Source organism: Salmo salar, chromosome 29 (genome assembly GCF_965601325.2).
Source record: "Salmo salar chromosome 29, fSalSal1, whole genome shotgun sequence".
Lineage (NCBI taxonomy): Eukaryota > Metazoa > Chordata > Actinopteri > Salmoniformes > Salmonidae > Salmo > Salmo salar.
In genome coordinates, this window is record NC_138319.1 from 26090274 (window position 1) to 26117453 (window position 27180).

Here is a 27180-nt window from a genome sequence, read left to right on the forward strand (position 1 = left end):
CATACTCAAAATGGTTCAGTCCTGACTCCCATCATCCAAAATGGTTCAGTCCTGACTCCCATCATCCAAAATGGTTCAGTCCTGACTCCCATCATCCAAAATGGTTCAGTCCTGACTCCCATCATCCAAGGGTCGACCCAACAATCAGAGGGGTGAGGGAGGTGGGAATACCATACTGCCAACAAGGCAAAGAGCGGTGACTCAAAGTGTGTAATCTGTGTGACTTACCTACACACATGTTGGAGGTGGGGTGTGTGAGACAAAGAATTGAGGAAAAAGGACTCCTCTTCTCAACAAAAGCACAGCCAGATAAAGAGAGGGTAGAGATGACAGCATGCCATGCACATAGCGCAGAGCCTGGACAATGACTTGAGTGCTAGCCACAGTGACTATCAGTGTGCTCTACGCACACACCAAAACTACTGGAAGAAAACAAATGACACGATTTCATCCAAAATCGGTAATGAAGCAAAATGAGCCTTTAACTTTTACTGTTCTCCACCTACGTCTACAGAAAGCAACTGATGAATGTCAAAACACTCAAAAAAAGCGCAAGAATGGAAGAACATATGAAAATGTGAAAAAGGATACGGATGACGAATGGATAAAGGAGGAAAAAAAGTAGACATGCTGAGTGAAGGTTAAAGCACAGCCTTCAGTATATGGGGAGTTTACAGTATTGAGTGGTGGGATGGAGGGAAGAGAGAGCCTTATATTTACCCGTCGAGAGACCAGGGCAAAAACGCGTCTGGGCTCGGAGCTCAGGGCCTGGGTGGGAGACCACGGCCTGCCTGCCTGCCCACCTCGAGTGTCAGCACCCCACTGCTCACACTGCAGGGAGAGCACAGAGACCGCCGTCAATACACACAGTCATGTCGCCCGCATGCGCGCACACACACACACACACACACACACACACACACACACACACACACACACACACACACACACACACACACACACAATCTGTCATTGCATGCTGCTCTGGTCTAAGATGAGAAGGCTGCTGTTGTGTGTGTGTGTGTGTGTGTGTGTGTGTGTGTGTGTATGAGAGAGAGACACTCGGAGGTAGTAGACTGATTTCTTGCCTTGTTAAGCTGTAAATGAATCAAACAACATGTACTCTTATCACATAAACGTGTCTCTGAGCACCAACACACACACACTGCCGACAGCGAAACCAGGAAACTGTGGCCCTTTGCAGGATGGCGAGTTGAAACGAAGACAGTCATTCTCATTATGGCATTTATTTCCAACATGTCAGACTAGCACTAAAAGCTGTTGACAGCTGATTATTATGGTAATAGGTGAGGCAAACAAGGATAGATGGACACAAGAAGGAATTAGAGTGCAGAGCCACCGACAGCTTATCTACTTTGTGAAAGAGGTTTGGGGGGGAAAAACTAAGATGAGGGGGGAAGGGAGGGAGAACACATTCTAAATGGTGGCTGTAGCAGGGTGTTGTGGGGAGTTGTCTCGCGAGAGGAGTGTGTCTGTGCACGCATCTGTGTATGAGAGAGAGTAAAGGATGGATAAGAAAAAGAGGCAGGATGAAGATGGCTAGCTAAAACAGGACAGATGAGATGAGTGAGTATGGATGAGAGAGACGGAGAAAAGGAGAGGGGTCGAGAGATACGGGAGAGGACAGGGATGAGCAAGAGGGAGGAGGGGTCGAGAGATACGGGAGAGGACAGGGATGAGCAAGAGGGAGGAGGGGTCGAGAGATACGGGAGAGGACAGGGATGAGCAAGAGGGAGGAGGGGTCGAGAGAGAGGAAAGGAGGGACAGAACAGAGATTATCAGATTAGTGGCTGGTAAGAGGGCCTAATTAAGAGGCAGTTATAATGGGGCTGGGCGGAGGAGACATTTTCGGTTCAAATGCCTGTTTAGCCACGATCAGTGGACTATGTCCCCAAGCATCTCAAGTCCTGTTCACATGAAATGCTACATGCGCGTCCTGGCCTGTGTACACGTCAGAGGAGACCAACTGTGGCCCAGGGTAAGTCCAGCAGGATCACCGTGCGTGCTGCGTGCTGCGTACGCGACTTAGCTGTCTGACAGATGAAAGGCCATGCTACTGTGGAGCAGACAATAACTTAACCTACATATAAAACCCATCACAGAAGCTTGGTTTGAACTAGGCTATACAAGTGGTGCAAAAAGTGATCGATACAGATGATTAGATACTGATCACTGCACGTCAAAAAACTCTCAATTCTACTTTATTAGGCCTACACACTTGCAGGTGTGTAAAAAAAAAAAAGTGTTATGGCTACCTGTTACAAACTGAAAAAAAAATGCATACATACATACATACATACATACATACATACGCTGACACACCTACTCTAGGGTTTTTCTTTATTTGTACTATTTTCTACATTGTAGAATAATAGTGAAGACATCAAAACTATGAAATGACACATGGAATCATGTAGAAACCAAAAAAGTGTTAAACAAATCCAAATATAAATAGCCACCCTTTGCCTTGATGACAGCTTTGCACACTCTTGGCATTCTCTCAACCAGCTTCACCTGGAATGCTTTTCCAACAGTCTTGAAGGAGTTCCCACATATGCTGAGCACTTGTCGGCTGCTTTTCCTTCACTCTGCAGTCCAACTCATCCCAATTGGGTTGAGGTCGGGTGATTGTGGAGGCCAGGTCATCAGATGCAGCACTCCATCACTCTCCTTCTTGGTCAAATAGTCCTTACACAGCCTGGAGGTGTGTTGGGTCATTGTCCTGTTGAAAAACAAATGATAGTGGAACTAAGTGCAAACCAGATGGGTTGGTGTATCACTGCAGAATGCTGTGGTATCCATGCTGGTTAATTGCCGTGAATTCTAAATAAAACCTCACAGTGTCACCAGCAAAGCACCCCCACACTGCCTCCTCCATGCTTCACGGTGGGAACCACACATGCGGAGATCATCCGTTCACCTACTCTGCGTCTCACAAAGACATGGCGGTTAAAACCAAAAATCTCAAATTTGGACTCATCAGACCAAAGGACAGATTTCCACCGGTCTAATGTCCTTTGCTTGTGTTTCTTGGCCCAAGCAAGTCTCTTCTTCTTATTGGTGTCCTTTAGTAGTGGTTTCTTTGTAGCAATTCAACCATGAAGGCCTGATTCACACAGTCTCCTCTGAACAGTTGATGTTGAGATGTGTCTGTTACTTGAACTCTGTGAAGCATTTATTTGGGCTGCAATTTCTGAGGCTGGTAATTAATGAACTTGTTTTCTGCAGCAGAGGTAACTCTGGGTATTTCATTCCTGTGGTGTTTCTCATGAGAGCCAGTTTCATCATAGGGCTTGATGGTTTCTGCGACTGCACTTGAAGAAACTTTGAAAGTTCTTGAAATTTTCCGCATTGACTGACCATGTCTTAAAGTAATGATGGACTGTTGTTTTGCTTTGCTTATTTGAGCTGTTCTTGCCATAATATGGACTTGGTCTGTTAGCAAATAGAGCTATCTTCTGTATACCCCCTACCTTGTCACAACACAACTGATTGGCTCAAACGCATTAAGAAGGAAAGAAATACCACAGATTAACTTTAAACAAGACACACCTTTTAATTGAAATGCATTCCAGGTGACTACCTCATGAATCTGGTTGAGAGAGATACAAGCACGTAAACTGAGCTGTCCAGTTATCAGCTTGTTACTGGTTGGAGGTTTATCACTTTGTTTCATCAGCAGGCAGAACAAAGCCCTCACTAAACTGGTAGCCTCTTGCTTATGGCTAGCCTAATTAGCACACTAAGACACTTTAAACCCATGGAGGGACCTATGGGCACATAGAACTTCTGCTAGTAAGTAAGTAGCCTAAAATAGCTTTATTTTATGCAAGATAGGCAATTATTCTAAACTGCATACTGGTATATTTTTATTATGTAGAGAACAGTCTTGTGAAGAAAATATAAACTTTACAGGATGAGGATGGGGAGTAGAACTAGAGCCAGTGACAATGGTGTGTGTGTGGTGTGTGTGTGTGTGGTGTGTGTGTGTGTGTGTGTGTGTGTGTGTGTGTGTGTGTGTGTGTGTGTGTGTGTGTGTGTGTGTGGTGTGTGGTGTGTGGTGTGTGTGTGTGTGTGTGTGTGTGTAAGAATGCTGCTGTGCTGCTCTCATAGCCGGTTGACAGGCACAGACAAGTGCTAAAGCCTGGAGGTTTGAGAGCAGAGCAGTTGGCACGGGGAGATATCACTTTTTGCCTGCTCTACACGACAGCATCCCCGCTATATCAGTTACAGCAGGGAAAGGTTAAGATAAAAGCAGAGAGAGGGGGCGAAGAGGGGGGGGGGTGGATAGAGCTAGAGAGAGAGCTAGAGAGAAAGAGGAGGAAGAGAGAGAGAGTGAAAGAAAGGAGAAAGAGAGAGAAAGAGGGTGTGGGGGGGAACAGACAGATGCAAAAAGGAAGATGGAGGCCGAGAAAAGGGAAGTGAGAGAGAAAGGGAGGTGAAAGAGATGAATGGCTTTACAGTGCACAGCCCACTAAGAGAAGAGGTGGAGGCAGGGAGGGAGGATCATCTGGACAAACTAGACGAGCCGGTTTCCTCCATTATGGTTTAGAGAGGAAGAGAGCCCCCATGTCTGTTTCCACCAGCTCTCTGCTGCCACCAGAGCGGAGAAGCTAGCTGCTCATTGGCTCTCCAGGCAAGTCTAACCCAAACTACAGGATAAGCCATGCCTCGCTCTGGTCTAAGCATCCTTGTAGAGACAAACAGTGCACCCAACCACCATCATGTTGACTACTTTGGAGAGATTGCTTTCTCCAATGAGCAAGACAGTTCTAATGATTGTTTTATTTTTTTCAGAACAAAAACTTTGACATCAAAATATCAAAAGGTTTTGTATACGTTGCTTATTTGTGACTTGCCCTCAGCTAAATAAGCTACGTAAATCAAACTAGTCGATCAGCGTCATGAGGAATTGAGTAGGGAATGTTTTTCCAGTGTTTTTTTTATCACTCAGTTCCAATAAGTCTAAGTCATTTGAATACTTTTTCAGAGCAAAAATGACAGCAATGCAAAAAATTGAAGTCATCTGACCAACCAGCACACGTGTCAAACGTGTGACAATTCCTAATGTGGTCTTGACTTCCTTGTGTGCGCGTTTTTTTTTTATAATCAGAGAAAAAGTTGACGGCAGCTGAGCTCTTTAAACTTCCTTCTATACAACACCAGCGAGAAACAACTTGATCGCTGTGATTTCAGGTTCCCCTTTTCTCCTCAAAGCTGAGAACGCACAGGGATGCAACTTTACAAAGTCTCATGAACTGTGAGAAGCCCGATCAATTTGACTCCTGAAAAGAGAGTTGTGAAACCCACTGAGAAACTGATGGGTAGAGATCGCAGTTCTCCTGAGGTAAAAAAAGTCTCTCTCAGGATGTCTCACATTTCAACCTAAAGCCCATTATGAAAGCGTGACAGACTGCATGTTCATCTGCTACCATTCTGCCTCCAGCCCAGATTGTAAGATAATTTTATAACTTCCCATATATAAATATTCACTTAGCCAATGGTGTAATGCTAAAATGATGGATAAAAGTATGGTTGATAAAAGCATGGGAAAACGTACCATACAGTATATTCTTGGCTTTGTATCAAAAGCTATGAGAGTTGGGCCTCCCGAGTGGCAAAGTGGTCAAAAAGCAGTGCTAGAGGCATTACCACAGACCCGGGTTCATTCCCGGGCTGTGCCACAACCGGCCGTGGCCAGGGATCCCATAGGTTTGCCATAAGAAAGGGGTTGAATGCTTATCGACTCAAGACATTATCATTTTTTAATTTGTATAATAATAAAAAAATATTCTAAAAACATAATTCCACTTTGACATTATGGGTTACTGTGTGTAGCCCAGTGGCACAATCTCAATTTAATCAATTTTAAATTCAGGCTGTAACACAACATAATGTGGAAAAACTCAAGGGGTGTGAATACTTTCTGAAGGCAATGTAGACCATTTCACTAACACAAAAACAGACGATAAGCCACTGGATGCTTCAGAGGAAAGCTGTCAAGCTGCCCAGCAGCACAAACACACTTCACAGATCAAGGGTGGCATAGTAGGGTTTGGAAACAAGGGTCCTTGGCAACACAGGGGCTCAGCTGTCAGCCAGCCACAGGTGCCTGCGACAGCCAGGGACTTTTGGGGGCCTTCCTCTCCTCCAGGAGAAAAGACAGGGCTTTATTCAAGCCCTAAATGGGACATATGCTGCCTTGGCTGGGACTGGAGGTCTGCTGCAAGGCCACTCTGGGGAGTGAGTGTTGACTCTCCAGAGTGGAGTATAGTTTGACAGGCTCACATGAGCCTGGTTTTTATATAACTAGGCAAGTCAGTTAAGAACCAATTCTTATTTACAATGACGGCTTACCCCGGCCAAACCCTAACGACGTTGGGCCAATTGTGCACCGCCCTATGGGACTCCCAATCACGGCCAGATGTGATACAGCCTGGATTCGAACCAGGGACTGTAGTGACACCTCTTGCACTGAGATGCAGTGCCTTAGACCGCTGCGCCACTCGGGAGCCCAGGGTGGGGGTGGGGTTGGGGTGGTTGTGTTGGGGGGCATGATAGGCTCATATTTCAGCCACATCTTCAGTAGTGGAAAATATGTAGGGAGAGATAACGTCAACCAGATTATCCTACATTATTCTACTACTCTATTGACAAAGCAGTAGGCTACCACTGCTAGTTTAACACACTCATACACCAAAATACTTTTAGGCCTATATAAAATAAGTGAACGTAAGTTAGGCTATATTGACATCACACACACAGATACCCCCCCCACACAAACACAGAGACATTGTGGTGGGTGCCAGTTACATAGAGTGAGAGTGCAGATGTAGATTGTGTCCTGACAGATCCCATGCAGCCCCACTGACAGCTGCATGGCACCAACCAACCGCACCGACCAGATAGCTAGCTGGCTGCACGGTATGTGCCCTTAATGCCACATACACATAACAGCTACACTACAGTTACACACTAATGCTCATTTAAACATTCCTACAAATAAAAGTGATGGAGAAAAAAAGGGACTGATTACTTCCCAAAGAGATAACTTTTGAGTTCCTTTGCTGTGTATGTGTGTATGTGTATGTGTATGTGTATGTGTATGTGTATGTGTATGTGTATGTGTATGTGTATGTGTATGTGTGTGTGTGTGTGTGTGTGTGTGTGTGTGTGTGTGTGTGTGTGTGTGTATATGTGTATGTGTGTGTGTGTGTGTGTGTGTGTGTGTGTGTGTGTGTAGCCTATACCTTTATCAAAGGGGACATGAAGCAAGGTCTTCTCTGAAGGCCAGATAGATGTAGGGGAGAGTTGGCTTGACATCCCCAACAGGCTGAGAATAAATAGCCCCTGCTAGCAAGCTACTTATTTGGCACGTCTCTCCGCCATGAGTAAATCACAGCGGTGAGCAGAAAGGGTTCGCTTTTAACCCCCCCTCCTTTGTTGTTATGTTCATCCCCCAGTCCTTTATTTACCAGACCCTTTTATGTAGGGAAACAGAGACCCATCCATCTTTCTCTGTCTGTATACTACCTATCCTGTTCTGCTCATTTTTCCTCTCTGGCAACCGTTCCCCTTCCCCCAAACACACACGCACCTTTACAGTACACTCTGGGGCCGGTGAGAAACTGTAGGTCTGTGGTAAAGATGAGTCTAGCTCTTACTTGTACTTCAAGTTCCACAACTTTATTTGTTTCATCAATACAAAAAGTGTACGTCCCCGTTATCAGTCACATGGGTCTCTCTCTCTCCACACAGAGGACACAGTGGACCTGGACTGCTCTCCACTGACAGTTGTCTATCTGTGCAACAAATGGCACATTCATTCAGGGGCGGCAGTGACAGCACCACTCCATAAATTCTGGGGCGTGCGCGCGCACACACACACGCACACACACACACACACACACACACACACACACCACCTCCAACAACAGAGCCTGCTGTGTTGATGCTGCTCGGCTCCATCCACTTTATGTGCAGCTCTTAAAAAGGCCTGTTAAGTTCAAGTCAGTTAATAGTCTAGTTTACCAACAGGCATTGACTACCGTATCAGTATTCCAAGCCAATGAACAGCAGAACAGCCTTTAAAAGCACTTTGTTTACTAAGGCTGTATGGGATGGTCTGCTCCTATTTGCATATGGGGCATCCTCCAGTTGGAATTTCGATTCACCCGAATTAGGCCATGATACCCAACTCGACGCCAACCCACAACATTTGTTGCTGAGGTTTACACATACGGTCCAGGACACCTTGTATCCACATGAAGCCAAGCACCAATAACTAGAAGCCTACTAGTTAGATTCTTTATAAAATGGTGGCATGCCAGCAGTTGAGGAACATTAACATCTTGGGGGAGAATGAAGTGAAAAGAGATGGGCTCAGTTCAACAACATCCCCAGTGTTACAACAATGCACTTGGGTGTGTCGCTGTCTTTCGCAAACCCTCACAGTCTTTCAGCACTTGTGTGTGTGTGTGTGTGTGTGTGTGTGTGTGTGTGTGTGTATGTATATATATATATATATATATATATATATATATATATATATATATATATATATATGTGTGTGAGTGTAGGTTGTGGGGGGGGCTGCCTTCAGGCCTACAAGCTCATACACGCCCTACCTGCCTAAGCCTGGACTTACCCAACACACCAAGTCCCTCAGACAAGACTTACACCCTCGTCACACGGATTAGCCCATCCTACATGAAAACTTGTGTGCAAAGGCATACCACAAAAAAGCAAAAAGCCCACCCAAAGCATCTCCCAACCCATGTAGTCATCTGAACTGCTTGTATCAGATCTTAAAAAGCAGACAATTATTTCAGCCATTCAGTCAGTCATTACAGACAGTAGTGTTCATGTTACTATAGAGCAGTGTACACAGTGAACATACACATCTGGGATGAGTTTGGTCTACTTGTTTGTCAGATGTAAAAAGTATGCCACTTCAGACATTCGCAGTAAGTCATTTCGCACAATAACTGCTTGAAATGCAGCGAGTGACATGTGAGTGAAATGTTTTTACGCTACTTGGTCTTTGTGTTTAAAATGCTGTATCCCTATGAGTCTGCGATGCTCTTTTAACTAGAGCATGAAGCATCATCAGCTTGTCTGTCGGTCTGTCGGTCTGTGTTCCACCATGTCTGATGAGGAGACAGAGCAGGACAAACCACTGGACGGGGGTGGGGGTTCTCCCAGCAGAGGAACCACAGCCCAGGTCGGGAGGATAGGCCTCTTCACCACTCTCACCATAATGGAGCTCTTTGTACAGCCAAGAAGAATACACCCTTCATCTGGGCTGGGGACTAAGGCGCACGCGCACACACACACACACACACACAATTTGTGGCTGTCAAGACCATTTCTTCCCTCCTCTTTGTAGAGGACTGCCTCTGTGTGTGTGTGTGTGTGTGTGTGTGTGTGTGTGTGTGTGTGTGTGTGTGTGTGTGTGTGTGTGTGTGTGTGTGTGTCTGCCAACATTTAGCGAAGTGTAAAACTAGATGGATCAGTTCAGCAGAGGCACCACCAGGTATTGTCTGTATCTGTCCTTCTACACCTCCCCCCCAACCCCTCCCCCCTAACCCCCATCCTCCAACCCCTCCCCCCTAACCCCCATCCTCCTCCCCCTTATTTGGCTTCTTGATTTTAGATGACCTAACACTAAAGTGAGGATGCAGGCCAAAGTACAAGGCCAGACAACATCGGCCAACTATTTGCCGTCACCAGCTCGCACTCACCCACTGAGCCGCCCAGTGCCTAAGCCCCTCCTACCCACATGGGCACCGGCCCCCTTGCTCTCTGCCTCGGGCCAATCAGGTACTCCGCGGCCAGCTGTTTGCCTGAGCCGCACGTGTGAATGACAGCGAGCGGGGGTAGGAGGGGGCTCTCACAACTTCTAGCAACGGGGGTGGGGGGTATCCATGGCGCCCCCGGGGGTATATGACCGGCCGTGCAGCACCGCTCGGCTACACTGAAACGACTCCCACAGCAGCAGCATCACATCATGTCTTGCCTGTCTTTCTTCCTCCCCTTCTCCTCCACTACACTACTCCTACCCCTCCACCACTCATATCCCTTCACTACTCCCCCCCTCCTCCACCCCCCCTCTCCTCCACTACACTACTCCTACCCCTCCACCACTCATATCCCTTCACTACTCCCCCCCTCCTCCACCCCCCCTCTCCTCCACTACACTACTCCTACCCCTCCACCACTCATATCCCTTCACTACTCCCCCCTCCTCCACTACACTACTCCTACCCCTCCACCACTCATATCCCTTCACTACTCCCCCCCTCCTCCACCCCCCCTCTCCTCCACTACACTACTCCTACCCCTCCACCACTCATATCCCTCCACTACTCCCCCCTCCTCCACTACACTACTCCTACCCCTCCACCACTCATATCCCTTCACTACTCCCCCCCTCCTCCACCCCCCCTCCACTACACTACTCCTACCCCTCCACCACTCATATCCCTTCACTACTCCCCCCCTCCTCCACCCCCCCTCTCCTCCACTACACTACTCCTACCCCTCCACCACTCATATCCCTCCACTACTCCCCCCCTCCTCCACCCCCCCTCTCCTCCACTACACTACTCCTACCCCTCCACCAATCATATCCCTTCACTACTCCCCCCCTCCTCCACCCCCCCTCTCCTCCACTACACTACTCCTACCCCTCCACCACTCATATCCCTCCACTACTCCCCCCCTCCTCCACCCCCCCTCTCCTCCACTACACTACTCCTACCCCTCCACCACTCATATCCCTCCACTACTCCCCTCTGAAATAAGAGTCACATTGTGTTTTTTCCCCCTCTTCCTGCAGTGCTGGGATTTCACTACATGGATTCTCTGCCTGCCTTACTGCCTGAGGAAATGGGCTCCTACAAGGGAGTGATTCATCTGGAGGGTGGGGTGGGAGGTGGAGATGCTGGAACTTCACATAGAGCAGTTTTTTTTTGGGGGGGGGGGCATAGAAATAAACTGCCATCTTATGGTAAAGTACACCCATCCAATAATTGTCATAAAAAAATATGTTTTTGAAAAGTACTTGTGATCATCTACAGTCTAGAATTGTGATTCTTAAGATGGAGTCAGCCTTGACAAGAAAGAAAGCAAGAAAAACAGACAAGCGATGAATAATTTTCTGAAAGCATGACAAATACACCCACCAGCACACAATGCATAGAACTATTAGAGCCTGTGGCCCAAACAGAGGGACCCCTACAGCCCAGAGGGGTCAGAGCATCAGAGGCTGGTCACAATGAGCCCTGGTCTTCTACCCAGTGTTGTGTGGGGAAATAAAAGACATGTAACATTTCAGCTGACTGAGTGTAAAGACCTCATTTACATCCTCATTGTCCAGCTCGATGTTTGCCCAAGTTAGGCAGTGATGGAGCCTGTTGCATGTCAGACATTATTGAGTGGTAGAGCAGGATGGGTGACCGAGCAGAGCAAAATATGGGAGTTTGAAAGATGGGCTACTTTCAGGGCTTGAAAGTGTTCAAAGTCAACCCCCCCAACACACTATGGGAGGAGGAGAATGGAGCGGTAAGGAACAGTTACAAAGACAGCAAGCTTGTTTCTGCTTTCCATGTTTAATAGTAATGCTAGACATGTTAGCATCTAGGAGGCTCCTGCTCTGATACCTGCCTCAAGGCTCCGAGCAAAGTGTCTCCTCGTAGAGCACAAGGCCTGATAAAGAAAAAGTGATTGTTTACTGGGATAGAAGTGCTGGCTTAGGGAGTGCCCGAAGGATAAGCTTTGACTAGATTTGGATTATTCTCTTTGTTAACTACTTCTTTCTGAACCAGTTTATTTCCCCTCGCCTTCTGACAACAATTCCCCTAATGATGCACACAAGTGCTAATCATATTATGAAAACCTGAAAACATCCACTAGCCACCATTTCCTGTTCAGATAGTCCAAAAGATTTTGCAGTCTTGTGGGATGACCCATTTCCTCATCAAAGAATGACATGAGGACGAAGAAGTCTTCTTTTCCCCCTCAGAGGTCTATTTATCCCTGACATTGTCCCACCATCTCAAAATGTCTCTGGTGGCATGCTATTCTGACTAGTCAGGCCTAGGCTAAAAACATCACAACCAGCATACACTTATAAACTCACCAAAAAAAAGAAACGTCTTCTCACTGTCAACTGCGTTTATTTTCAGCAAACTTAACATGTGTAAATATTTGTATGAACATAAGATTCAACAACTGAGACATAAACTGAACAAGTTCCACAGACATGTGACTAACAGAAATGGAATAATGTGTCCCTGAACAAAGGGGGGAAATCAAAAACAAAAGTAACAGTCAGTATCTGGTGTGGCAACCAGCTGCATTAAGTACTGCAGTGCATCTCCTCCTCATGGACTGCACCAGATTTGCCAGTTCTTGCTGTGAGATGTTACCCCACTCTTCCACCAAGGCACCTGCAAGTTCCCGGACATTTCTAGGGGGAACGGCCCTAGCCCTCACCCTCCGATCCAACAGGTCCCAGACGTGCTCAATGGGATTGAGATCTGGCCTCTTCGCTGGCCATGGCAAAACACTGACATTCCTGTCTTGCAGAAAATCACGCACAGATTTGCTGGTGGCATTGTCATGCTGGAGGGTCATATGTCAGGATGAGCCAAGCTCAGTCCGATGATGCTGTGACACACCGCCCCAGACCATGACGGACCCTCCACCTCCAAATCGATCCCGCTCCAAAGTACAGGCCTCGGTGTAACGCTCAATCCTTCAACGATAAACGCAAATCGACCATCACCCCTGGTGAGACAAAACCGTGACTTGTCAACGTAGAGCACTTTTTGCCAGTCCTGTCTGGTCCAGCGACAGTGGGTTTGTGCCCATAGGCGCCGTTGTTGCCTGGTGAGGACCTGCCTTATAACAGGCCTACAAGCCCTCAGTCCAGCCTCTCTCAGCCAATTGAAGACAGTCTGAGCACAAATGGAGGGATTGTGCATTCCTGGTGTAACTCGGGCAGTTGTTGTTGCCATCCTGTATCTGTCCTGCAGGTGTGATGTTCGGATGTACCGATCCTATGCAGGTGGTGTTGTTAGACGTGGTCTGCCGCTGCGAGGACGATCAGCTGTCCGTCCTGTCTCCCCGTCTTAGGCGTCTCATAGTACGGACATTGCAATTTATTGCCCTGGTCACATCTGCAGTCCTCATGCCTCCTTGCAGCATGCCTAAGGCACATTCACGCAGATGAGCAGGGACCCTGGGCATCTTTCTTTTGGTGTTTTTCAGAGTCAGTAGAAAGGCCTCTTTAGTGTCCTAAGTTTTCATAATTGTGAACTTAATTGCCTACCGTCTGTAAGCTGTTAGTGTCTTAACAACCGTTCCACAGGTGCATGTTCATTAATTGTTTATGGTTCATTGAACAAGCATGGGAAATAGTGTTTAAACCCTTTACAATGAAGATCTGTGAAGTTATTTGGATTTTTACTAAGTATCTTTGAAAGACATGGTCCTGAAAAAGGGACGTTTCTTTTTTTGCTGAGTTTAGAATATGAAAACGTTGCACTGACAGAATTAAGTAGTCTTAATCTTGACAAATGACACACCAATGCTAAGTCCCAGCAACTACAACAACAAAACATATCAATGACTGAACAAACCAAATGGCGGTACAGACGTATTCCAACACAATTCCTTAGAGCCTTTAAATTGTCAGCATGCGAGTCTCTCTTTACTCAGACAATCTCCATTAGGATCATTAGAGGGCTCAATGAGCATAACACTCCCGTCTCCGGGGCCATAACACTCCCGTCTCCGGGGCCATAACACTCCCGTCTCCGGGGCCATAACACTCCCGTCTCCGGGGCCATAACACTCCCGTCCCCGGGGCCATAACACTCCCGTCCCCGGGGCCATAACACTCCCGTCTCCGGGGCCATAACACTCCCGTCTCCGGGGCCATAACACTCCCGTCTCCGGGGCCATAACACTCCCGTCCCCGGGGCCATAACACTCCCGTCTCCGGGGCCATAACACTCCCATCTCCGGGGCCATAACACTCCCGTCCCCGGGGCCATAACACTCCCGTCTCCGGGGCCATAACACTCCCGTCTCCGGGGCCTTGCTACACTGTTACAGTCTTCAACACTGAGGGGGCTGACTGAGTCATTGCATCACAAGCTTGGTGACCTTGCTCTGAAAAGATAAGAAAGTGGAGACATATCTGGACATAACGGACCTGAAATGGCATCATCTTCCAGAGACGGTGTTGATTGAGACCGCCTTGATGACTCAGAGGACTGAGGAAGTTTGGTGGTTTCACAGTTCACATTTCTGCAGTATTTGGCGACAAACAACAAGCAAAGCGTTTGTCAGTAGACATGGAGGGATGAATGATGGACAAAGACGAAACTGGCCAACTACTGTTAAATACCTAGTGAAGGAGCAAGAGCTAGGAGGGAGTGCACTCATCTCACTGGAAAGTAGTTAGCTACATAAAGGGGTCAAAGTCTCCTCTTTTGTCCCGATGCAGCTGCTCTTTCGAAGGAAAGCCTTAACCTGGTTTTCAACTGGGCACCAATGCCTGCGGGAAAGCTGTGAAAGATGTTTAATGTTCTCCTTGGACGGGGTTTATGATTCCACTTTGGTGAACTTTGGTACCTGGGGGGAGGGGGAAGAGTGCAGAGAGGAGGAGAGCTGGCTGACAAGCTGGTCTGACTGGCTGGTTAATTATAATTCCTCTTTGAAGGAGGTGCCGCAACCTCGCACCAAGCCGAGGATGCTGGGAAGAGCACAGCTCAGGAGAGTGATGGGGGGGTGGGGGAGGATGATATAGGGTCTTTGCTGGTGATACTTGGATTGGAAGGGGGGGCTAAAAAAGTTGCACTAGGCCTACGTCATTATACAGGTATCCCAGAGCTGTTCAGTTCGGAGAGAAAACATTTCCCTGGATGGTTGAAACAGCAAACGTGGTCCTGTGTTTCTGTGTGTGTGTGTGTACACCTTCCGCGAGATGGGTGGCAGCTGTGCGGCCTATATATCACCAGTGTTGTCTGGGCAGGGTTTAAGTTTTTAAGGTAGGTCCCTCCATTGTGTGGGAGCGAGCTGCTCCTGTTGTGGGGGGTGGAGGGAGAAGAGGCCAGGTTTCAACCCAGAGAAAGGACCGCGTTTCTGCCTTTGTGTGCCCTGCCTCCAGGGCATGTCAGAAGAGAGCCTATCCCATCAACTCTACTCCCAGTGTGTGGTGGTGGTGGTGGTGGGGTGTAGTGTTAACTTCAGATCAACGGAGTGAACACACCTATCCCACCCCCCACACCTCTCTTATCCATCCCCCCCACTAAGCACCCCTCTCCCCCTCTTTGCATTCCTCCTCTCCAGCTCTGCTCAGGACGGAGGAAGTATTTTGGAAACAGTGCGCATCTTTATCCATTGTCCAATCATAATCAAAAGCTGTCTCGAAACAAATAGTTTAATCTCATTAGCAAATGTTTGTTTTTGCGACACCGTTTTCCTTCTGTGATGTGAGACAAAAGCAGGCAGGGAGGGGTTGAGTTATAACCAGTGTCATCCTCAATCCTTGGGCGTGGAACGACATGATACAGAGTTACGTGTGTAGCCGACGTCACAGAGATTACCCCATCTTGTCTGTGTGGTTTGTCTGTCTCACGGCTGATGATGAGAGCATGTCTAATAACCAGAGAGAACTTTTAAGAGAAAACTGAAACTCAAAACAGAGTTCCTCCTGTCAATAAGAATGAAAGTTCTTGTGTTTTCCTCTAAATTTGTTTCTCTCCTGAAAATGTTTGAAAAAAAAATAGTCCATTTATGTAGAACTAGGCTAGTTCAAAACTACTTGCTGTAAGCGCTGAATCATTTCAAAACAGGAAGAAAAAAACAGTAACACCAAGCAGTCATACTCCACCCCCCCCCCCAGTCTCCTCCTACACAAAAGCCTCTCCCATCACATAATCCCTGTCCCCTCCCCCACCCAGCAGTGCAAAGGGATGCTCTCAGGTGTGTGATGTGAGTGAAGGTGTGTGTGTGTGTGGGGGGGTGTGAGTGAAGGTGTGTGTGTGGGGGGGTGTGAGTGAAGGTGTGTGTGTGGGGGGGTGTGAGTGAAGGTGTGTGTGTGGGGGGGTGTGAGTAAAGGTGTGTGTGTGGGGGAGATGTGAGTGAAGGTGTGTGTGTGGGGGGGATGTGGGTGAAGGTGTGTGTGTGGGGGAGATGTGAGTGAAGGTGTGTGTGTGGGGGGGATGTGGGTGAAGGTGTGTGTGTGGGGGAGATGTGAGTAAAGGTGTGTGTGTGGGGGGGAGATGTGAGTGAAGGTGTGTGTGTGGGGGGGATGTGGGTGAAGGTGTGTGTGTGGGGGAGATGTGAGTGAAGGTGTGTGTGTGGGGGGGATGTGGGTGAAGGTGTGTGTGTGGGGGAGATGTGAGTGAAGGTGTGTGTGTGTGTGTGTGTGTGTGGGATGTGAGTGAAGGTGTGTGTGTGTGGGGGGGATGTGAGTGAAGGTGTGTGGCGCTAACTTCCTTTCAAGACCAAGGAGGAGCAACAAGCAACAAGTCTGGGGGCATGTGCTCCGGTCTCGATGGAGACGAGGTGTGCCGTCTGTTTGTAGAACAAACAAATGGTACCTTTTCAACTGATGAAGGGGAAGACGGCTAGTGTGTGTGTGTGGTGTGTGTGTGGTGTGTGTGTGTGTGTGTGTGTGTGTGTGTGTGTGTGTGTGTGTGTGTGTGTGTGTGTGAGAGAGAGAATGGGACAAGGAAGTGGCAGCTCAGTGTTTCTTCCAAGGATGCCGTTTTGAAGAGGCATTACGCAGAGCTAGCCTAGCAGGATTAATAGGGATTACCAAGGTGGAGTTGGGTTTAACAATTACAATGCAAAGGAAATGTGAATATTGCCCTGGATTTCAATTGTTTATCCTTTATTCCAGAAACTAGGGTATACAGAAAAACATAACAAAGTTAGCCTAAACCTCCAAACCTTGAGTTAAAAGTAACACGAATCAGATTCATGTCGAAATGCTCCACCATAGTTATGCACAAGGAAGGAAAATATAGAACTGCAGGAAATAGATTGGGTGTACATTCAGTCAGAAGCCTCTGAAAGCTATATTAGCACGTCTGCACCATATTAGCAGTCACCTCTGACCCCACTGGCATCTTTTCCCAGCATGCAGCGCTCAGGTGGGCTGTCGTTAGGGCAGCTCTTCCTTCAATATTTATCGTCTCTGTGCAGCTGACTGACTGTCTGAGACACACAGACTAACAGAGCCTTCTCTCGATTACAACTAGCAGATACAGCCTATAATCATCCATTCATTTGACTACATTTCTCAAGACATTTATTTACGTTCTAAAGACACCACACAATGTTAGGTAGTATAAAAAACTATTTGCCTGAAACATTATGTCCAAATTCAAAAACTTTGATTGCAGTAATCTGGCTGTGTTGATGATAAAGTATGTTATATTTGCATGTTCTCTCATCTCTTCCCGTCTCTCACACACACACAAAACTGGTTGGACGATACGGTTGCCGTACGCACTTTTTCCCCCTCTCCCTCTGTCTCTGTCTCTCACTCTGTTCCTCCCAATGACGTATATAAACCCTGGATTGCTGATGCAATCTATTGGCCATTGAGGCTTTGAAGCCACCGGTCGGCCATATTGGCACTCCCCAGTAGGAGCAATCGTCCATAGGAATGAAAGGAATTCTACAGTATTTAAGTATTTTGTTGTTGTAGTGGGGACAGTAACATTAGTACTCTCTAAAAAAATACTTTAAGGAATATATTGTTTCATTTTTTTTTTTTATGTTTAGCTCACATAATATCATTTATAAGTATGCATTAAAGATGTCTGTAATAGAATAAACTTGTCAAAAACAAATGTAAACATTTATAAAATGCATTTATATAGCTTCCAAAATCTTTTTTTACAATGGAGTAGGAGTACCAAGATGGCTGCGCAGTGGCTTCAATACAGCGCCCCCTGTCAGTCATCCAGGGTTTACACACATCATTGGTTCCTCCTTCCCTCCCCTGCCTAGCTCCAGTGAGCAACAAGTGCTGCCTGTGAGTACCACCCCTCCCCCCTCCCCCTCTAACCTCCAGAAGCTATCGCAAATCCTCAGCCTGCGAGCAACTGCCAGCTGACAAAACTGTTTAGTCAGCAAGAAAGATGGAGGGAGGGAGCGGTGGGGCTGGAGGAGAGAGAAAGGTAAAGACAGAGCGAGGAGGCAGAAAGGGAGAGAGAGGGAGGGACAGCGCAAGAGCTGGAGACATTCTTACTGCGCACTCTCCATTTAGCCTCCCTTTTCCTCTCCATCACTCTCTCTACAGTGTTAACCCTTTCCTCTCCGAGACAGCCGACACAGAGAGATGGCTATTCGTGGAGGGGGAAAGACAATCCACTTTGTGGTAAGAGTATTTTTAGGGTTATTTTGCAGGTAAATAGGAGTCAATGGACTAGAACTCAAATAAAGAATTGTAAACAAAACAACAAGACTTTAAACTTTTTTTCTCACCCGTAAGACAGAGCTAGCTGCTTGGAAACGGGCTGACTTAGGAGAAGAGGACAACTCTGGAGAGCAGACCCATTGTTGTTCCACTTCCTCCATCTCTTCCCCCACCACTTTGAAAAGGAGGCAGTTTAACTTCCTGTCTCCCCCATGCTTCACCCCAGGTCCTGCTGCAGCCTCCATTTTCATTTTTTCTACCCCTTTCCTCCTCCTCCACCCTCCTCCTTGTGGCATTCTTTCACATCAGTGACACAGCCGTCGAGCTAGACTTTGAACCCACAGTAAATACCTGCTTTATTTGCAGCCTGTGCTGGAGGTTGAAGACTAGGTGGTGGCCGGTGGTTGGGAAGGGTGTGTGTATGTTTGTGGTGTATACGTGTGTGTGTGTGTGTGTGTGTGTGTGTGTGTGTGTGGGGGGGGGGGGGTAGTGACAGCTCGGAGCTGGGCAGAGGGATAAAGAACACGTAGGGCTCTGCACTGAGACAGGGCAGACATCACCCCAATGCAGGGCTCCCTCCCTCTCTCCCTCCCTCCCTCCCTCCCTGCAGCTTATCAGTTAGACCCTGGACACACCCTGTGAGATGGATGACTTGGCCAATATTAACAACACACTTTTGTGGATCGACGAGAGAGAGGAGAACTATTGGACAACCAAGGTGCTACTTGGTTGTAAAGGCAAGGGTTGCTAGTAAAATAGGTCACCTAGTACCCGTAACAACAAATAAAGGCATCCATCCATTCGTCAACAACAAAAATGGTAATGTTCACCAACGGAGGATGGATGGTATGGATTTTCTAGTAGTGGCTTGGAGTAGTCAGCAATGAATTCATCCAAATGTTTACAGAATCCAGCGATGTGATGCAATAGTACCTCGAGAGACGGGCCCCATAAACATTAGGACCTACTTTGCACATTATCTGTACAGCCAAGTATCGCCTATAAAAAAAGACTGATATTAATCTAGATTTGGGACTTCTACCACAAATGTGTAACTGTGCCTACAAATATCACCAAGCCTCACCACTAGGCCTATATTTACACTGGGGCCTAGACCACAGGCAGAGTATAGCAGGGCTAACTAAGGACTCACCCCAGGGACATGTTGTAATGTCTACTGTAAGGTCCCTCCGTGAGTGTTTGTTAGTTGCAGCTTACATTCACACACCTGTGAAAGAAGTCCATTCCCTACTCAGTCACAATGAAAACATCCCTTTAAAGCGGCCTATGTGCACACAATGGAAGCACCGACACCGTCCTACTTAGCTGTTTTGTCCAGTTCTCAAATTTCTGTCATCTCACTTGGCTGTGTTACCGCATCCCCACAAACCTGGAGCCTCCCCAACGTTCCCTAATTCCATCAATAATGTTGGGTATGTAACATATGAGGTGCAATACAGTGCATTGTCATATTTAAACAAGTTGTCAATGATTAGTAACAACTGCATCAAGGCGTAAAATGTATGAACTTAGCCATTTCCCAAAATCGCAAAGTAAACACGTTATGAATTACTTCAATTTGCAATGTAGCAGTTACGAGTACCCTACATTTGAGAAATTCCTGAGCAAAGAAGGTTTAAGAGGAGGAGGGGCGTTGTGGCACAGTGAGGCCCAACCCCAGATTCCATTTTGGAAACCATCTTCCTCAGGTTCCCTCTTTCCTTCCTCCTCCTGCACCTACAAGTAAGTCCCTGTGTCCCCTCCATGCCCCACTGGCCAGCCAGGAGATGGAACTTAATCTTATCTAAAAAAGGCGGGTTAAAAATAGCTCTAGGAGCCAAAGGGCCAACCCATTTGTACCCTTGGGGAAACCACGACCCATCTCCACCAGGAAGAGAGAGAAAAAGTGTCTTAATACCACAACTTTTCTCATTTTGACCGTGTCTTCCGGGTGGTTCGACCCATACATCCCTCTCCTATTCCATTGATTTAGCCTCAGAGAACAACAGGTTAACAGCTAAATGAGAGAAGAGAAAGAATGAGGGGGGGGGGGGGGGGGGGACCTAATACCAATGCCCTGCATTGTTGAAGGGACTTGACTGTCGGCTTGCCATCAGGGGACATTGTGTTTAAGTAGGTGTCTTTGGGGGTATGGGTGGGTTATTATTAGGTTAAATGGTGGGCTAATGAGAGCATAAGGGACCCGATTGGAGGGGAGGGGGTTGAAGGCTCTTAAATACCTCTCTTAGAGGGAGCTCACAGCATCCTCGTCTGGCCCGAACCTCATTGGGAGGAATGTTGACCAGCGGACTTGGTTTTTTGTCAAAGAATATATAAATGATTGTCCTTTTAGCTTATCCAAACTCCTAATTACTTGTGTTATCGTTTCAGTGATGCTACAAAATCCATGGTTCACATCTGGATATTATCGAGTGTTTAGTTGGACTAATCATTCCCTTGAGTGGCCTATTTATTTAAATTCTTTAACCAGCCCATATTCACTAAGTGTACAAAACACTAAGGATACGTTCCTAATTTTGACTTGCATCCCACTTTTACCCTTAGAAGAGCCTCAATTCATCAGGGTGTGGACTTCGCAATGGGTCAAAAACGTTCCACAGGGATGCTGGCCCTTGTTGACTCCAATGCTTCCCACAGTTGTGTCAAATTGGCTGGATGTCCTTTGGGTGGTGGACCATTCATAATACACACAGGAAACTGTTCAGTGTAAAAAAAAAAAAAAACAGCAGCGTTGCAGTTCTTGACACAAACCTGTGGGCCTGGCACCAACTACCATAGAGCCTCACAGCGGAGGTGCCATAATACCCATAAAACCTAGCGGTCAAAACAGGGAAATGGTTCCAATAGTTTTTTCACCATTCATTTATCCAATAGGGAATTTTAGAAACTCTTAAAATAAGGGCGGTGTTTTGTGCAGGCTTACCCTGGCGTGACATTTTGATAACCATGTAAATCTCTCTCAGACAAGGTGACGTTTATCAATATAATCGGCTCAATTTACTCTCAGATCCGAAAATGCTAATAAGCGTCAAAGTAGACATCAAGAAAAACTACAAATCCCTGCATGTCATTTCTAGCTGACATCTTTACTAAAAAGGTATTGTGTCAATTTAAAACATGCACAAGGCAGTTCATAGTATTGTCAATTTAAAATAAATGTAGCCAATTTACTCATTACTAAATTTAGCTAACATTAGACAGTTAATCCAGAGATTCTTACCTTTTGCTTCGGTCTCATGCAGATCATCATAGCATTTGTAGTTCGTTATGATCGCCACATTAGCAGCTAATTAGCATTTCATTTTTGGGGGGTAAATAGAGGTGAATATATTGATAAAAGTCACCTTGTCCTAGAGAGATTTACACAGTTAATCAAAACGTCACGCCAGGGTAAACCTACGCGAAACACAGCCCTTATTTTAAGTGTTTCTAAAATCCCCTATGGAAAAAAATGAATGGTGGAAAAACTATTGGAACCATTTCCTTGTTTGACAGCTAGGTTTTATGCGCATTATGACCTCATGTGGATCCCAGGAAGAGTAGCTAATGGGGATCCTAATAAATGCCATACCACACTGTGGTACTCTATACCCTGTTCAAAGGCACTTAAATCTGTTGTCTTGCCCATTCACCCTCTGAATGGCACACATACACAATCCATGTCTCAATTTAACCTGTCTCCTTCCCTTCATCAACACTGATTGGATATAACAAGTGACATCAATAAGGGATCATAGCTTCCACCTGAATTCACCTGGTCAGTCTATCTCACGGAAAGAGCAGGTGTCCATGTTTTGTACACTCTGTGTATAATGACATTGTTATTATTAGGACCATCTAGGCCGAAGACAAAACAAACATTTCTACATTAAAGCCTATCACATCAAATATGCCTTTAGCCTTCTGGCATGTGTAACTACCTACAACTGGTCAACATCACATAAAATCAAACATTATTGAGCTCTATGCATCCCACATCAAGGATTTTTATTTTTTTTTTTAACTGTTCAAACTGAATTGCCTCCAGACTCCTTGGCTAAACTGAGACCCATAGCTAGTCTATTTTGTCAACAGGCAAGGGTCATGAGTACCAATAATGCAGTGGATTTGGAGACCTTGTGGAGGGTGGAGAGCTGAGGACATACAAAGGGACCTCCTCTTTTAAAGTGTGATTCCACATCGATCATTCATCAACTACAGTTTTAGTCGGAAGTTTACATACACCTTAGCCAAATACATTTAAACTCAGTTAATAATTCCAGACATTTAATCCTAGTAAAAATGCCCTGTCGTTGGTCAGTTAGGATCACCACTTTATTTTAAGAATATGAAATGTCTGAATAATAGTAGAGAGAATTATTTCTTTCAGCTTTTATTTCTTTCATCACATTCTCAGTGGGTCAGAAGTTTACATACAATCAATTAGTATTTGGTAGCATTGCCTTTAAATTGTTTAACTTGGGTCAAATGTTTTGGGTAGCCTTCCACAAGTTCCCACAATAAGTTGGGTGAATTTTGTCCCATTACTCCTGAGAGAGCTGGTGTAACTGAGTCAGGTTTGTAGGCCTCCTTGCTCACACACGCTTTCTCAGTTCTGCCCACAGATTTTCTATGGGATTGAGGTCAGGGCTTTGTGATGGCCACTCCAATACCTTGACTTTGTTGTCCTTAAGCCATTTTGCCACAACTTTGGAAGTATGCTTGGGGTCATTGTCCATTTCGAAGACCCATTTGCGACCAAGCTTTAAATTCATATCTGATGTCTTGAGATGTTGCTTCAATATATCCACATAATTTTCCTCTCTCAAGATGCCATCTATTTTGTGTCTGGCTTTTTTATGGCAGTTTTGGAGCAGTGGCTTCTTCCTTGCTGAGCGGCCTTTCAGGTTATGTCGATATAGGTCTCATTTTACTGTGGATATAGGTACTTTTGTACCTGTTTCCTCCAGCATCTTCACAAGGTCCTTTGCTGTTGTTCTGGGATTGATTAGCACTTTTTGCACAAAGTACGTTCATCTCTAGGAGATAGAACGCATCTCCTTCCTGAGCGGTATGACGGCTGCGTGGTCCCATGGTGTTTATACTTGCATACTATTGTTTGTACAGATGAACGTGGTACCTTCAGGCGTCTGGGAATTGCTCCCAAGGATGAACCAGACTTGTGGAGGTCAACAATTTTTTATCTGAGGTCTTGGCTGATTTCTTTTGATTTTCCCATGATGTCAAGCAAAGAGGCACTGAGTTTGAAGGTAGGCCTTGAAATACATCCACAGGTACACCTCCAATTGACTCAAATTATGTCAATTAGCCTATCAGAAGCTTCTAAAGCCATGACATCATTTTCTGGAATTTTCCAAGCTGTTTAAAGGCACAGTAAACTTCTGACCCACTGGAATTGTGATACAGTGAATTATAAGTGAAATAATCTGTCTGTAAACAATTGTTGGAAAAATTACTTGTGTCATGCACAAAGTAGATGTCCTAACCGACTTGCCAAAACTATAGTTTGTTAGCAAGAAAATTGTGGAGTGTTTGAAAAACGAGTTTTAATGACTCCAACCTAAGTGTATGTAAACTTCCCACTTCAACTGTATCTCCAGGCTCAGAATTCAATAGAAAATAGTTAGTATAGAATAAATGTATTGATCATTTATTCAAATCACACCATCTATATAACTTCCTCCAAAAAGAACATGATAATTTATGAGGGATGATTACATTATTTATTTTTAAACCAACTGTCTTCTTGACAGTGCAAAAGCATTCTCCTCTGATCTAGTCTGCCATTTTATTTACATGGCCTTGCTTGAGTATGACTGCAGGGCCTAAACCAGGACAGACTCATCTTTCTCTACCACAGAAAAACTACTTTTAAAAACCAAAGTTATGTCTCTAGCCTATATCAGGCTTTCCTCAATTCACTTCAAGCAATTAAGTCAACTGAGCATCCTGCTTACTACCCCCACCCCCACCATTATCACCATCGTCCCCTCGTGTTGCCTTGAGGTGTTAGTTTCATCACACATTCAACTAAACTATTCACACTTCAGTATTTCTTCAACTGAAATAAACCCACCATCTTTGATAGAGAGTCTAGATTTGGATGGCGAGTTTCCCTACAGCAAAATGAGTGCGTTTGATCCCGCTGTCGTCGTAGGCCTACTCGACTACAGTGTAGAATTTCGTAATGGAATGCGAACTGCTCATCCGGATCAGCACTCTCCTCCCTGTCTTCTTCCAAGTGGTCAGAGAGCTCAAGAGAAGAGGAACATCGACCACTGAGCGCTCCAAAACCGTGTTGCTTCTATTTTCAACCACCAACAAAACAGTATGCAATGCAAATATCAACAGGTAATTTCTCTATCACCAGAGAACTTTTTGCAAACAGAGAAACACAGTAGAGACAAAGTTACACTTTTACCCAATGCGGTTATATGCGCACAGTAGTCGACGAGAGCAAAGGGACGAATGACAAAAATGCCTAGCAACCATTATCTAACCAGCCCTCGCTACTTTGCAGTTCCACAAGAGACAAAAACGCATCAGTTCATCACTTCACTTGAGTAACTTTTGAGCGTCTAAGAGTAACAAAAATTAAAACAAACCATAAATGATCACCAAGAAACACTTTACACATCAACCTCGTAGATGATCCCAAATTAATTAGCATATATCACTGAATGATAATTTTATTATGTGAAAAGACAAATAATGACGATCTTAATTCTAGTGATGTAATAATTAGGACAAATATAGACTAGGATAACAAGCGGCGTGATGAGTACGGATAACTTATGTTTACTTCCTGAACAATTAAGAAATAATGATATCGAACCATTGAACAAATCGAATTAACACACAGGCTACTCTTGAAAAACAAATAAGCTTCGAAAACGACTTGACAAGGTCAAAATGTAACTAGCTATACCGACACATGGCCACTAAGCTGTAGCTAGGCTTCGATCAAAGTGCACTGAAGATATGGATGCTCGAGCGGAGCAACAGGCGGTTAGTTAGCAAGCTAGCAGACTTTGAACCTCCACCTCGAGCCCCCATAAATAAAACAAACTTTACCGATGGTGGAAGTTAGAACTCCAACAATTGCTGTTAATTTTAAGTGGCGATGAGTAACTAAACCTCGTCGGTTACGAATAATCATACAAGGAAGAGAAATTCCATCGCTCAAGCGTTTTAATCATGGATGAGCATCAGGTCCTCAGCGAAACTAGGAAGCGAATGGGAGTCGAGAAAACTATCCTATCCACGTCGCTTTTCGAAGTTTTACAACTTTGTCACAACAACTGTAAACTTCGCCAAACACGCAATTAACATCACATATCGACTAAACCAGACAAATAAGGCAGAATTTAGAGAATAAGCCGAGAAGCTAGCTAGGTACTTACGTTTGACTTTGTTGGGGTTGGGCTGCTTACGCCGAGACATACTGATGATGGTGAATGGTGATGATGGGCTAAGAAAAAAAAAAGAAGCTGCAAAGTTGTTCCGGAGAGGAATCAAAATGGCGTTTCTGAGGATGTGCAAAGTTCGACAACTTTGTTCCCCCCTCTTTCTTCCAAATTCCTAAAAAGGAAGATAGAAGAAAGAGTTCAGAGACGAGAGGAAAACACTTATTTCGCTATCCTCTCTGACCGTCCCCAAAGCGCAGCTCTCTCCTCTCCCCTAACCTGATAAGTAAGACGCATCACGTGTTGCTCCTGCTAGTCTCCAAGGGGACGTGTTACTGAGGCTGCTTCCACAAGACTTAAGCCAGTAAGCATCTCTACAGGAGGGGTCTCAAAAGAGCAAAAAGTTTTATCGATCGGCCTGGTACCCTCAACATGAAAACTTGTCGAGAGAGGAAGTGCACGCCGAGGAAACTCGAGCCCTTTAAAGTTCTAGAACTTTGTTGTTGATCAACATTTCTTTATGGGGCAACTTTGAACGATGAACAGATGCGTTTTATAAAATAAAAGCCGACCAAGAATAGACACCTATCATTTTTTAAGTAAGTGTAATGATTAAATAATGTTTAAGTAGGTACAGGACCCAGTGATGGATGCATAAGCAAACTATATTTAACTAGTTTCAATTGTTAAATTTAGTTTCAACTGGTGCTGGCATACTCCCACATTCCTCCAAGCCCTCCTCTCTGGATACAGACCCCTCCCTGTGCCTTTACTCATCAACCACTGGCCGACAGAACATTCCCTCCCCTCTATGCAGCTGAACTGGTAGGAGCCTGCACAGCCCTCACTCACACTGTCTGGGCCCCATTGAGATGAAGTCAGATACATTAGGCTACTAATTAATATAAATCTAGACGAACAACTTTCATTTAGGCCTAATGAACTGAATAGTAAATGTGAGAGGATAGGCCTAGCCTAGAGAGAGTTTGGTCATTGTGGCTTCTGTTGATTATACCTAACCTAAACATCCATAGCCATTGCCAAGCATATAGGCCTAGTGATGCTTCAGGAATGATAGATAATAAGGATGCTAATTTGGGATGTTTTTAGTGCTAGATTTCAACAACAACAAAAATATGATGAACAGATTGTAATTTTGTTTGCATCACATCATTCGTATGACACTTATGGAGACACTTATTGGAAATTGATCTGACCATTGATCACTAAACATTCTAAGTTCAACTCTAGGCTCTATCCAGCTGTATGCTCAATCAACCCCAA

At 45.5% G+C, this 27180-nt stretch overlaps 1 protein-coding gene across 7 annotated transcripts in view; it reads right to left on the reverse strand.

Annotated features, from left to right (window-relative positions):
- The window catches only part of LOC106590416 (ras-responsive element-binding protein 1), an 80844-nt gene extending 54506 nt beyond the window's left edge, over positions 1-26338 (reverse strand). Inside the window, exons 1-4 of one of the 7 annotated variants that reach the window (XM_082970755.1) lie at positions 25894-26336; positions 2536-2743; positions 721-831; positions 6-175 (exon numbers count right to left, since the gene is read on the reverse strand). In XM_082970755.1, coding sequence (XP_082826881.1) covers position 6 — 1 coding nt within the window. In that variant the 5' untranslated portion in view covers positions 7-175; positions 721-831; positions 2536-2743; positions 25894-26336. Of the gene's footprint in view, positions 1-5; positions 176-720; positions 832-2535; positions 2744-25893 lie in introns of all 7 variants that reach the window. The other 6 variants (XM_014181420.3, XM_082970756.1, XM_082970754.1 and 3 more) reach the window with 6 other exon arrangements.
- Between the last annotated feature and the right edge of the window lie 842 nt (positions 26339-27180).